Source organism: Hyla sarda, chromosome 1 (assembly GCF_029499605.1).
Source record: "Hyla sarda isolate aHylSar1 chromosome 1, aHylSar1.hap1, whole genome shotgun sequence".
Taxonomy (NCBI): Eukaryota; Metazoa; Chordata; class Amphibia; order Anura; family Hylidae; genus Hyla; species Hyla sarda.
This window is the reverse complement of record NC_079189.1, coordinates 600,768,626-600,783,047: the sequence shown is the minus strand read 5'-3', so window position 1 is coordinate 600,783,047 and position 14,422 is coordinate 600,768,626. Positions and strand designations below refer to the sequence as shown.

General features: G+C 45.0%; 2 protein-coding genes across 3 annotated transcripts in view; one reads left to right on the top strand and one right to left on the bottom strand.

Annotated features, from left to right (window-relative positions):
- Positions 1-3,259, bottom strand: part of LOC130293115 (paternally-expressed gene 3 protein-like) — a 67,596-nt gene extending 64,337 nt beyond the window's left edge. Inside the window, exon 1 of the mRNA XM_056541620.1 lies at positions 3,200-3,259. The gene's annotated coding sequence lies outside the window, so the exon portion shown is untranslated. The remainder of the gene's footprint in view (positions 1-3,199) is intronic.
- A 2,752-nt stretch (positions 3,260-6,011) lies between these two features.
- Positions 6,012-13,816, top strand: LOC130297083 (oocyte zinc finger protein XlCOF7.1-like). 2 transcript variants are annotated; one of them, XM_056549330.1, is made up of 6 exons: positions 6,012-6,220; positions 6,494-6,673; positions 8,611-8,737; positions 8,821-8,882; positions 9,538-9,658; positions 12,554-13,816. In XM_056549330.1, exons 1-6 carry the CDS (start codon positions 6,143-6,145, stop codon positions 13,462-13,464), a joined length of 1,479 nt encoding a protein of 492 aa, XP_056405305.1. In that variant the 5' UTR covers positions 6,012-6,142; the 3' UTR covers positions 13,465-13,816. The 2 variants fall into 2 exon arrangements, with proteins under 2 accessions (XP_056405305.1, XP_056405296.1); XM_056549321.1 differs by having other exon boundaries at positions 8,821-8,888; positions 12,554-13,812.
- Positions 13,817-14,422: the final 606 nt, after the last annotated feature.

Genomic DNA, 14,422 nt, shown 5'->3' with positions numbered 1-14,422 from the left:
AATGATCAGTATGAGAGATCAGTGTGTGCAGTGTTATAGGTCCCTATGGGACCTATAACACTGCAAAAAAAAAAGTAAAAAAAAAGTGTTAATAAAGGTCATTTAACCCCTTCCCTAATAAAAGTTTGAATCACCCCCCTTTTCCCATAAAAAAATAAAACAGTGTAAAAAAATAAATAAATAAACATATGTGGTATCGCCGCGTGCGTAAATGTCCGAACTATAAAAATATATCATTAATTAAACCGTACGGTCAGATGGGGGCGGGGGGGGGGGGGGGGGGGGGGGGGGGGGTACGCGCAAAAAAGATTCCAAAGTCCAAAAAAGCGTATTTTGGTAACTTTTTATAACATTAAAAAATGAATAAAAAGTGATCAAAAAGTCCGATCATAACAAAAATCATACCGATATAAACTTCAGATCACGGCGCAAAAAATGAGTCCTCATACCGCCCCGTACATGGAAAAATAAAAAAGTTATAGGGGTCAGAAGATGACATTTTTAAATGTATACATTTTCCTGCATGTAGTTATGATTTTTTCCAGAAGTGCGACAAAATCAAACCTATATAAGTAGGGGATCATTTTAACCGTATGGACCTACAGAATAAAGATAAGGTGTAATTTTTACCGAAATATGCACTGCGTAGAAACGGAAGCCCCCAAAAGTTACAAAATTGAGTTTTTTTTTCGATTTTGTCGCACAATGATTTTTTTTCCGTTTCGCCGTGAATTTTTGGATAAAATGACTAATGTCATTACAAAGTAGAATTGGCGACGCAAAAAATAAGCCATAATATGGATTTTTAGGTGGAAAATTGAAAGGGTTATGATTTTTAAAAGGTAAGGAGGAAAAAACGAAAGTGCAAAAACGGAAAAACCCTGAGTCCTTAAGGGGTTAATGAGCCGAACGGAGTCAAACGGTAACTCGGGTCAGCTCATTTTTGACCCGTATCCGGTTTTGTGATCGGACCTAAAACCGTAGTGTAATCTGGCGCCCGTAATGTAAAAACGAAGTGTGAATGCAGCCTTAACAGGGATAGACGGCCGTGTGAACGACCCCTTAGAAGTATGAGGCTAAGTTTCCACTTTCCACTAAGTTTTTCCACTTTTTTCTGGCAGTTTTTGAGCCAAAGTCAGATGAGTATCCAAAAGAAATAGGACATAATAAGGAAGGACTTACACTTATCCTCCCTTATGGATCCACTTCTGACTTTGGCTCAAAAACTGCCAGAAAAAAAACAAGTGGAAACTTATCCTTAGGGTCTTAGTAAAAAGTCAAAATCCCTCAAAAAATCCCATCCTCACCAGTCACCTCTAGGCCCATACAGTCCTGAAGACACCCAATATAATGAACTCCTGCTGATAACACACTGTAACAAACCTCCTCCTCATGTAATCTCCTTACTACTGGGGTCACACACTGATAACACACTGTAACAAACCTCCTCCTCATGTAATCTCCTTACTACTGGGATCACACACTGATAACACACTGTAACAAACCTCCTCCTCATCTAATCTCCTTACTACTGGGATCACACACTGATAACACACTGTAACAAACCTCCTCCTCATGTAATCTCCTTACTACTGGGATCACACACTGTAACAAACCTCCTCCGCATGTAATCTCCTTACTACTGGGATCACACACTGATAACACACTGTAACAAACCTCCTCCTCATGTAATCTCCTTACTACTGGGATCACACACTGATAACACTGTAACAAACTTCCTCCTCATGTAATCTCCTTACTACTGGGATCACACACTGATAACACACTGTAACAAACCTCCTCCTCATGTAATCTCTGTACTACTGGGATCACACACTGATAACACACTGTAACAAACCTCCTCCTCATGTAATCTCCTTACTACTGGGATCACACACCGATAACACACTGTAACAAACCTCCTCCTCATGTAATCTCCTTACTACTGGGATCACACACCGATAACACACTGTAACAAACCTCCTCCTCATGTAATCTCCTTACTACTGGGGTCACACACTGATAACACACTGTAACAAACCTCCTCCTCATGTAATCTCCTTACTACTGGGATCACACACTGATAACACACTGTAACAAACCTCCTCCTCATGTAATCTCCTTACTACTGGGGTCACACACTGATAACACACTGTAACAAACCTCCTCCTCGTGTTATCTCCTTACTACTGGGGTCACACACTGATAACACACTGTAACAAACCTCCTCCTCATGTAATCTCCTTACTACTGGGATCACACACTGATAACACACTGTAACAAACCTCCTCCTCATGTAATCTCCTTACTACTGGGGTCACACACTGATAACACACTGTAACAAACCTCCTCCTCATGTAATCTCCTTACTACTGGGATCACACACTGATAACACACTGTAACAAACCTCCTCCTCATATAATCTTACTACTGGGATCACACACGGATAACACACTGTAACAAACCTCCTCCTCATGTAATCTCCTTACTACTGGGATCACACACGGATAACACACTGTAACAAACCTCCTCCTCATGTAATCTCCTTACTACTGGGATCACACACGGATAACACACTGTAACAAACCTCCTCCTCATGTAATCTCCTTACTACTGGGGTCACACACTGATAACATACACTGTAACAAACCTCCTCCTCATGTAATCTCCTTACTACTGGGGTGACACACTGATAACACACTGTAACAAACCTCCTCCTCATGTAATCTCCTTACTACTGGGGTGACACACTGATAACACACTGTAACAAACCTCCTCCTCATGTAATCTCCTTACTACTGGGATCACACACTGATAACACACTGTAACAAACCTCCTCCTCATGTAATCTCCTTACTACTGGGGTCACACACTGATAACACACTGTAACAAACCTCCTCCTCATGTAATCACCTTACTACTGGGATCACACACTGATAACACACTGTAACAAACCTCCTCCTCATGTAATCTCCTTACTACTGGGATCACACACTGATAACACACTGTTACAAACCTCCTCCTCATGTAATCTCCTTACTACTGGGATCACACACTGATAACACACTGTAACAAACCTCCTCCTCATGTAATCTCCTTACTACTGGGGTCACACACTGATAACACACTGTAACAAACCTCCTCCTCATGTAATCTCCTTACTACTGGGATCACACACGGATAACACACTGTAACAAACCTCCAAACAAACAGCTGTGACTGCTCAATCAGGAACTGCTCGGTATCTGCTACATCCTGGAGGTGTAGGACCTGTGATGATGTCAAAATCATGTGACCAGTACATGTGGGGGCGGAGCTCAGTAGGATAGATGGGTTTATGGATGAAGGACCTGTGAGGTTCATCATGTGACAGGAGTGGGCGGAGCTTAGCAGTAGCAGAGCGAGAAAGGTTGTGATTACAATAAAGTTCAGTTAACTAAAAAAAAAAAAAAAAAAAAAAGAACATTTGTTGTGGAGGTCATATGATTCCTGTCTAGAGTGGAGCTTTCGTCTGCAGCCAAACTCTTCTTGTCTAGAGCAGCAGCCCCTGATCATGTGACTCCTCCTCCTCTTTCTCCATGTGATTGATCACATGACTGTGACATCATGGCAGGTGGTGTAAGCACAGGGTAAGTACACGGCTCTGTACAGTCTGCAGGTGGAGGTATGTGTGTGGCCATCAGGAGGGGTGGGGGAGGGGGAGGGGACAGCACCATTAACCCCTTCAGGACCGGATTGGTTTAACCTTTCAGGATGAATGTTTATTTTTTCATGTCTATGTTTGTCCCTTCTTTGTTGCTGGGGGCTGATTGTATTGTTCTCCCTTTTTATTGTAACCAATTGTCACCTATTGTTTCTGACACTGCGCCGTACGCTTATAATAAGGGATGTCACTCCTACAGTGCCTTAAAAAATGTTAATATATATGTATCGAAAACAGCAGCCCACGTATCACTGGTCTTTTATGGCATGCATTATATGTATACCAATGATTCCCAACCAGGGTGCCTCCAGCTGTTGTGAAACTACAACTCCCAGCACGCCGGACAGCCGTATGGGCTCTATAACATTACATATTAATAGTTTGGACAATTGCACAAGCGGCTATACCAAATATGTTCATATTTATTTTCAATTTTTTTACAATTTTGTATTTGAAAAATGGAAAGAGAATTTATTTATATGGAAAGTATTTTTTAAAATTTTTTTTTTTTATATGTGGCAATTTCTGCGCGCGAGACTTTCCCGAGTTTATGGCTATCTGAAGACAGATTTACCAGTAGTCCCATAGACTTGCATAGGTCTTCCAGATAGTGATGGACTGGGAGGAAGTCTTGCTAAGTCTATCTATTATATGCACTCCTTAGATTGCTTATACTTAGAGATGAGCGAACTTACAGTAAATTCGATTCGTCACGAACTTCTCGGCTCGGCAGTTGATGACTTATCCTGCGTAAATTAGTTCAGCATTCAGGTGCTCCGTGGGCTGGAAAAGGTGGATACATTCCTAGGAAAGAGTCTCCTAGGACTGTATCCACCTTTTCCAGCCCACCGGAGCACATGAAAGCTGAACTCATTTATGCAGGAAAAGTCATCAACTGCCGAGCCGAGAAGTTCGTGACGAATCGAATTTACTGTAAGTTCGCTCATCTCTACTTATTCTGATCAATGCTTAAAGGGGTACTCCGCTGCCCTGCTTTTGGAGCTCCGCTCCCCAGCGTCCGGAAGTTTATTGTTCCGAACGCTGTATGCGGGCTTCCGTGTTCAGGGCTGGCCCCTCGTGACGTCACGCCCGCCCCCTCAACGAAAGTCTATGGGAAGGGGGCGTCACGCCCCCTTCCCATAGACTTTCGTTGAGGGGGCGGGCGTGACGTCACGAGGGGGCGACCCCGAACACTGAAGCCCGCACACAGCGTTCGGAACAATAAACTTCCGGACGCTGGGGAGCGGAGCTCCGGAAGCAGGGCAGAGGAGTACCCCTTTAAAGAGGTACTCCGCCACTAGAAATATAATAAGATGCCGGATTGCGGGCATTCCGCCACTGGGGACCCCCCGCGATCTCTCTGCTGCGCCCGGCATTCATTTAGAGCGTCGAGTGCAGTGCCACGTGAAGTCACGGCCACGCACTCTCAATGTAAGTCTATAGGATGGGGGGTGACGGCCGTCATGCCACCTCCCATAGACTTGCATTGAGTGGGCGTGGTCATGACATCACGAGTGGGGCGGGGCCGAGACATCACAAACTTCCGCATCATCAGTCATCCGGAGTTCGCTTTTTGCACCAGATGTCTGGGGTGCCACAGCCGAGATCGTGGGGGCGGAGCCTAGTGATGGAACCCCCGCGATCAAACATCTTATCCCTTATCCTTTGGATAGGGGGATGAGATGTCCAGGTGGTGAAGTACCACTTTAACTATTGCAGTGCATTGGTCAGTTACATTGGCGCTCTGCTAGTGCAGTCTGTGGGCCAGTGTAGCTGGCAAAATGGATTCTGCTCGCCACTTTGACTGGTCAGTACCCCATGATCATGTTGTGGGGGTGTCGGTCACTTACCCGAAAATTGTTGTAGCGGTACTTTTGCCAATCACTTGGGTTATATGACCGACTTTAGCGTAATCTCTGATGTCAAACGGCAATTTAGCTGAGCTGCAGTTTTATGTATGGGTGTATCGGGCACCAAAAGCAGGAGAAGGACTGCACCGGAGGACGGGACAATGATACCGGAGATACGGGGTGCTATAGAGATCCCATACTGTAACCTCTGGTGTATTATACAGGAGGAGGATGGGGTCATATACTGTAACCTCTGGTGTATTATACAGAGGAGGATGGGGTCATATACTGTAACCTCTGGTGTATTATACAGAGGAGGATGAGGTCATATACTGTAACCTCTGGTGTATTATACAGGAGGAGGATGGTAAGATAAGGTGTGTGACCTCAAGACCACTGACCATGACAGGTCACATCTACTGGATTACTAGTTATGAGACATCCTCTGTACTTCCCAAATGATTCCTCTCCTTATCTCTAGTTAATTTGGTGATTATTTTGTGATTGTTTCCTCTTCATCCCTTCAGGTTTCTCCAACCCAGGATCCTCTGCTGACATCTTCTATATAAGAGAAGTTTCCTGATCAACCATGGAGAGAGACAGGAACAAGATGGCCGACAGGATAATAAACCTCACCCTACAGATACTCTTCCGACTTACTGGAGAGGTGAGGGATTCTGGGAGTGATGTCACATGACCTCATTCTTATCTATGTAATTACAGATGGATATGACTGGAGAGGTGAGGGATTCTGGGAGTGATGTCACATGACCTCATTCTTATCTATGTAATAGATGGAGATGACTGGAGAGGTGAGGGATTCTGGGAGTGATGTCACATGACCTCATTCTTATCTATGTAATTACAGATGGATATGACTGGAGAGGTGAGGGATTCTGGGAGTGTATGTAGTGATATTAATGTGTCTCTCCATACACAGGATTACACAGTAGTGAAGAAGTCCTCTAGTGGGCGCTGTCGGGCCCCTGTGTGTGAAGGACTGGGAAGAACCCTGAGCCCAATCCCGGGGCCCCCACCTCACTCCCTGATACATGAGGAAATGGATGAACAGAAGATCCTAGAACTGATCAACAAGATGATGGAGCTGCTGACTGGAGAGGTGACACTGCTGGGACATTATACAGTAATGGAGGGGTCTGGTGATGACTGGAGAGGTGACACTGCTGGGACATTATACAGTAATGGAGGGGTCTGATGACTGGAGAGGTGACACTGCTGGGACATTATACAGTAATGGAGGGGTCTGGTGATGACTGGAGAGGTGACACTGCTGGGAATGCTGGGACATTATACAGTAATGGAGGGGTCTGGTGATGACTGGAGAGGTGACACTGCTGGGAATGCTGGGACATTATACAGTAATGGAGGGGTCTGGTGATGACTGGAGAGGTGACACTGCTGGGAATGCTGGGACATTATACAGTAATGGAGGGGTCTGGTGATGAATGGAGAGGTGACACTGCTGGGAATGCTGGGACATTATACAGTAATGGAGGGGTCTGGTGATGACTGGAGAGGTGACACTGCTGGGACATTATACAGTAATGGAGGGGTCTGGTGATGACTGGAGAGGTGACACTGCTGGGACATTATACAGTAATGGAGGGGTCTGGTGATGACTGGAGAGGTCACACTGCTGGGAATGCTGGGACATTATACAGTAATGGAGGGGTCTGGTGATGACTGGAGAGGTGACACTGCTGGGAATGCTGGGACATTATACAGTAATGGAGGGGTCTGGTGATGACTGGAGAGGTGACACTGCTGGGAATGCTGGGACATTATACAGTAATGGAGGGGTCTGGTGATGACTGGAGAGGTGACACTGCTGGGACATTATATAGTAATGGAGGGGTCTGGTGATGACTGGAGAGGTGACACTGCTGGGAATGCTGGGACATTATACAGTAATGGAGGGGTCTGGTGATGACTGGAGAGGTGACACTGCTGGGACATTATACAGTAATGGAGGGGTCTGGTGATGACTGGAGAGGTGACACTGCTGGGACATTATACAGTAATGGAGGCGTCTGGTGATGACTGGAGAGGTGACACTGCTGGAAATGCTGGGACATTATACAGTAATGGAGGGGTCTGGTGATGACTGGAGAGGTGGCACTGCTGGGAATGCTGGGACATTATACAGTAATGGAGGGATCTGGTGATGACTAGAGAGGTGACACTGCTGGGAAATTATACAGTAATGGAGGGGTCTGGTGATGACTAGAGAGGTGACCCTGCTGGGACATTATACAGTAATGGAAGGGTCTGGTGATGACTGGAGAGGTGACACTGCTGGGACATTATACAGTAATGGAGGGGTCTGGTGATGACTAGAGAGGTGACCCTGCTGGGACATTATACAGTAATGGAGGGGTCTGGTGATGACTGGAGAGGTGACACTGCTGGGAATGCTGGGACATTATACAGTAATGGAGGGGTCTGGTGATGACTGGAGAGGTGACACTGCTGGGAATGCTGGGACATTATACAGTAATGGAGGGGTCTGGTGATGACTGGAGAGGTGACACTGCTGGGACATTATACAGTAATGGAGGGGTCTGGTGATGACTGGAGAGGTGACACTGCTGGGACATTATACAGTAATGGAGGGGTCTGGTGATGACTGGAGAGGTGACACTGCTGGGAATGCTGGGACATTATACAGTAATGGAGGGGTCTGGTGATGACTGGAGAGGTGACACTGCTGGGAATGCTGGGACATTATACAGTAATGGAGGGGTCTGGTGATGACTGGAGGGGTGACACTGCTGGGAATGCTGGGACATTATACAGTAATGGAGGGGTCTGGTGATGACTGGAGAGGTGACACTGCTGGGAATGCTGGGACATTATACAGTAATGGAGGGGTCTGGTGATGACTGGAGAGGTGACACTGCTGGGAATGCTGGGACATTATACAGTAATGGAGGGGTCTGGTGATGACTGGAGAGGTGACACTGCTGGGAATGCTGGGACATTATACAGTAACACCACTGGAGGGGTTGGGGTGATGACTGTATCATTGTGTGGCAGGTTCCTATAAGGTGTCAGGACGTGGCGGTCTATTTCTCCATGGAGGAGTGGGAGTATGTAGAAGGACACAAGGATCAGTACAAGGATCAGGTGATGATGGAGGATCAGCAGCCCCTCACATCAGCAGGTAATAGACATGACTATATACACACGTCCTCTCATTATTTGTATGTAAAGAATGATTTCAGTCTCTGTATGTGTTCCCTACAGTCAGATCCAGTAAGAGAACAGCAGCAGAGAGGTGTCCCCGTCCTCTTCTTCCACAGGATCAGGATCAGGTAGATGGAGATTTTCCCTCCTAGTTCAATCCTTGTTTTATCCTACAGTATTTTGTTTACTTAGAGTCACATCCATTTATTTCTCCTCTTATTAAGTTTCCCATATAGCAGCTTAATTCTGTCCCTTGTTAACGAGACAGACTATCAGCTAACAGAAATCAGGTTACATGCTGCCCATTCAAGTCTATGAAGAAGAGAGGGGAGAAGAGTATAAGATGGGAGAGGGGAATCAGTTCAGAGAGAAACACAAAAGACTAAAGAAAAAACTGTAAATTATAGGGGGAGATTTATCATGTCCAGAGGAAAAGTTGCTGAGTTGCCCATAGCAACCAATCAGATCTCTTCTTTCATTTTGAAAAGGCCTCTGAGAAATGAAAGCAGCGATCTGATTGGTTGCTATGGGCAACTCAGAAACTTTTTCCTCCGGACAGGTTTTGATAAATCTCCCCTATAAATCTTACCCCATGGGCTTGATTCACAGCTTAGACCAGTTCAGCCTCTAGGAGTCCTGCAGCTGTGTAACTCAGATAACTCTCCCTGTCATTTTTGGTCATTATAATAATTTTGTGATAGTTTCTACTTAAAAAAAAAAAAAAAAAAAATCCATGTGACTTCTCCTCTGATGACCTTTATAATATTTATTTTACAGCTTATGAATCAGGGTAAAAATCTGAACTATATCAATGGTATAAACGTAATAGTGAAAGAGGAGTCCTATTTGTGGGATGAGGAGCAGTATATCGAGGACATTCCTACAGGTAACCGCCCAGGTGAGTAGTGACCGCTAAGTGAGAAATCGGTGAGGGTTAATGGAAAAAAATATTTGTTCCTTTTTTTTGTGGGTGTTTTATGGTTACACTGTTCATTGTACGGTAAAAATAACATTGTAGCTTTATTCTGTTTTGACAGGACAGTTAAAGGGGTACTTTGTGGCAAGACATCTTATCCCCTATAGAATATGGGATAAGATGTCTGATCGCGGGGGTCCGGCCACTGGGACCCCCGCGATCTCCGTGCAGACACCCGGCGTTCTGAACATTATGTTCACAATGCGGGGTTCGGGGGGTTGTGGTCGTGATGTCAAGACCCCTTGTGATGTCATGCCATGCCCCTTCCTTTCATGTCTATGGGAGGGGTGTAGTTTCCAAAATGGGGTCACGTGGTGGGAGTCCACTGTTCTGGCACCATGGGGGCTTTGTAAATTCACATGGCCTTCAATTCCAGCCTAATTCTCTCTCCAAATGCTCAATACCGCTCCTTCTCTTCTGAGCATTGTAGTTCACCAGCAGAGCACTTTATATCCACATATGGGGTATTTACATACTCAGGAAAAATGCCCCCCAAAATTTGTAACACCATTTCTTCCATTACCTCTTGTGAAGATGAAAAATTTGGTGTAACACCAGCATTTCAGGGGAAAAAAAACAACAATTTTTTTATTTTCACGTCCAACTTTAACGAAAATTCGTCAAAGACCTGTTGGGTGTTAAGGCTCACTATATCCCTTGTTACATTCCGTGAGGGGAGTAGTTTCCATAATGGGGTCACATTTTGCGTTCATGTCAGAACTGCTGTAACGATGAGCCACCCCTGTGCAAATCACCAATTTAGGCCTCAAATGTACATAGTGTGCTCTCACTCCTGAGCCTTGTTGTGCACCCGCAGAGCATTTTACCCCCACATATGGGGTATTTCCATACTCAGGAGAAATTGTGTTACAAATTTTGGGAGTCTTTTTTATTTTTTATTTTACCTCCTTTTAAATTTTTTACATTAACAGGCTGGTGTAGCTCCCAACTTTTCCTTTTCATAAGGGGTAAAAGGAGAAAAAGCCCTCCAAAATTTGTAACGCAATTTCTCCTGAGTTCGGAAATACCCCATATGTGGCACTAAACTGTTGTCTTGAAATACAACAGGGCTCCAAAGCAAGAGAGCGCCATGCGCATTTGAGGCCTAAATTACGAATTTGCAATAGGGGCGGACCCGAATACAAGGATCGCGCTTGTCTCCACCAAAACCCTACGGCAGTGTTTCCCAAACAGGGTGCCTCCAGCTGTTGCAAAACTCCCAGCCTGCCAGGACAGTCAATGGCTGTCCAGCAATACTGGGAGTTGTTGTTTTGCAACAGCTGGAGGCTCAGTTTAGGAAACACTGCCGTATGAGACGTTTTTCATTTTATTGTGGGGAGGGGGGGGGGGGGGGGGGTAACTGTGTAGGGGTATATGTATATGTAGTGTTTTACTTTTTATTTTGGGTTAATGTAGTGTTTTTAGGGTACATAGAAGGAAACCCACTGTAAACCCGCCTGTGTGAATCTACCCGGTACATTCACAAGGGGGGGCAAACCTTCAGCTGTTGCAAAACTAAAACTCCCAGAATGCACTGACAGACCGTACATGCTGGAAGTTGTAGTCTTGCAACAGCTGTAGACACACTGGAGGGGAACCACTGAGTTAGGAAACAGACTCTAGCTCAGTGTGCCTACAGCTGTTGCAAAACTACAACTCCCAGCATGCACTGACAGCTGAAAGGCATGCTAGGAGTTGTAGTTGTGCAACAACTGGGGAAGAACAGTTTGGAGACTGCTAAGTATTGGTCTCCAAACTGTAGCCCTCCAGATGTTGCAAAACTCCAACTCCAAGCATGCCCAGACTGTCCAGGCATTCTGGGAGTTGCAGTTCTGCAACATCTGAAGGGACAGATATTGCAGAACTACACCGCCCAGCATCCCTGACTGTTTGGGCATGCTGAGAATTGTAGTTTTGCAACATCTGGAGGGCTACAGTTTGGAGACCACTGTATAGTGGTCTCCTAACTGTGTCACTTCAGATGTTGCAAAACAACAACTCCCAGCATGCCCAGACAGCCTTTGGCTGTCTGGGCATGCGGTGAGTTGTAGTTTTACAACTTTAAGGCCACAGGGAAGATCACTTACCAGCGATCTTCACTGCAGCCTCCTCCTCCGCTGCACTTTCCGGCCACACACTCCTCCTGCCACCGTCGCTGCCCGATGTCTCTGCCGCAGCCGCTCCGGTAAGCTGGTGCTCACCCTCCCTCGGTGCACTCATTTCCCCCCCCCAGTCTGCCCGAACTTTAACCCTCCCGCGCCCAACTGCCATTGGTCGGTAAGCCTGACCGACCAATGGCAGGGGAGAGGAGGACGTGGCACCCCTGCCACCTCGCTCCTATCCTTTAGGTTACCAGATTGGCCCGGAATCGCCGCAAATCGCTGGTCTGAATTGAGGCATTGCCACGGGATGCCTGCTGATAGATATCAGCAGTCATGCCAGTCCGATCACCGCCCGGCGAGCGGTGGTGATCGGAAATACGGAGGGCGTACAGGTACGCCCTCCGTCCTTAAGTACCAGGATGCGAGGATGTACCTGTACGCCCTCCGTGACCAACAGGTTAACTTTTTTGCACCAGATGATTTGAAAACATTTTTTTTGCACCAGAGTTCCCCTTTAAGTTAGTCCAGTTTCACTACAACTTGCGAATTCGAACAGAAAATTTTAATTGGTTGGTAATTTACATATATTACTTACATATTTAGTATGATACAATGCTTTTATATTTTTTATAAAATTGTTGTAAAGTATCAATATACCGTAATTTTGAAAGTTGTATAATATTCAAAAATCATCATTCTATTTGTTTTTTGGCAGATGACTGTACCCGGAGATCAGAGGAGAATCTTATATCTTCATATTATAAAGCAGATGATGATATCACACAAGATACATATGAAGAACATTCCATTATCCCAGATACACCCTCAGACCTTCACAGCCAAGATCTCTCATCTCATCCTGTTATACCCGTCCTCTCTTCTGATTTATCACAGATTAAGCAAAATAAAGTTTACAGAAGAGACGATGAACATCAAGTTGCTCATACAGAGGAGAAACCACCTCCATGTTCAGAATGTGAAAAATGTTTTTCTATGAAATCATATCTTGTTATACATCAAAGAAGTGACTCAGGAGAGATGACCTTTTCCTGCCCTGAATGTGGCAAATGCTGTACTCAGCCCTCAGATCTTGTTAAACATCAGATAATTTATACAGGGAATCCACTATCATGTTTAGAATGTGGGAAATGTTTCACTTCGAAACAAAATCTTATTAGACATCAAACAATACACACAGGGGAGAAACCATTCGCCTGCCCAGAATGTGGGAAATGTTATTCTCAGAAATCACATCTTGTGAAACATCAGAGAATTCACACAGGGGAGAAGCCCTATTCGTGTTCAGAATGCGGGAAATATTGTTATCAGCAGTCAGATCTTATTAAACATCAGAGAACTCACACAGGGGAGAAGCCATTTTTATGCCCAGATTGCGGGAAATGTTATTCTCAGAAATCGCATCTCACTAAACATCAGAGAACTCACACGGGGGAGAAGCCATTTGAGTGTCCGGAATGTGGGAAATGTCTAACTCGTAAATCGCAACTTGTTGAACATCAGAGAATTCACACAGGGGAGAAGCCGTTTTCATGTCCGGAATGTGGGAAGCGTTTCTCAAGGAAAGCACGTCTTGTTAAGCATCAAAGAATTCACATAGTAAGGTAGCCCTTTTTTTTTTTTTGAAAGCTAACTTTATTGACATTGTACAAGAATGAAACATGATCATTACAGTCTAGGTCATGTGTTGTACAAAAGAGAGAGACCATTTAGAATAGTAAATGATCATTGCAAAATGTCTGCAATAACCAATTCATGCGATATCCAGAAAATCAAGTAGAATCCAGATGAGGCGCCTTCATCTATGTACGACCAATGCACCTAGAATAGGTCACCATCTATGTACGACCGGTGCACCTAGAATATGTCGCCTTCATCTATGTACGACCGGTGCACCTAAAATATGTCGCCTTCATCTATGTACGACCGGTGCACCTAGAATATGTCACCTTCATCCATGTACGACCGGTGCACCTAGAATATGTCACCTTCATCTATGTATGACCGGTGCGCCTATAATATGTCACCTTCATCTATGTACGACCAATGCGCCTAGAATATGTCACCTTCATCTATGTATGACCGATGCGCCTAGAATATGTCACCATCTATGTATGACTGATGCGCCTAGAATATGTCACCATCTATGTATGACCGATGCGCCTAGAATATGTCACCATCTATGTATGACTGATGCGCCTAGAATATGTCACCATCTATGTATGACCTATGTGCCTAGAATATGTCACCATCTATGTATGACCGGTGCGCCTAGAATATGTCACCATCTATGTACGACCGGTGCACCTAGAAAATGTCGCCTTCATCTATGTATGACCGGTGCGCCTAGAAAATGTCGCCTTCATCTATGTATGACCGGTGCGCCTAGAATATGTCACCTTCATCTCTGTATGACCGGTGCGTCTAGAATATGTCACCTTCATCTATGTATGACCGATGCACCTAGAAAATGTCACCTTCATCTCTGTATGACCGGTGCACCTAGAATATGTCACCTTCATCTATGTATGACCGATGCACCTAGAATATGTCTCCTTCATCTATG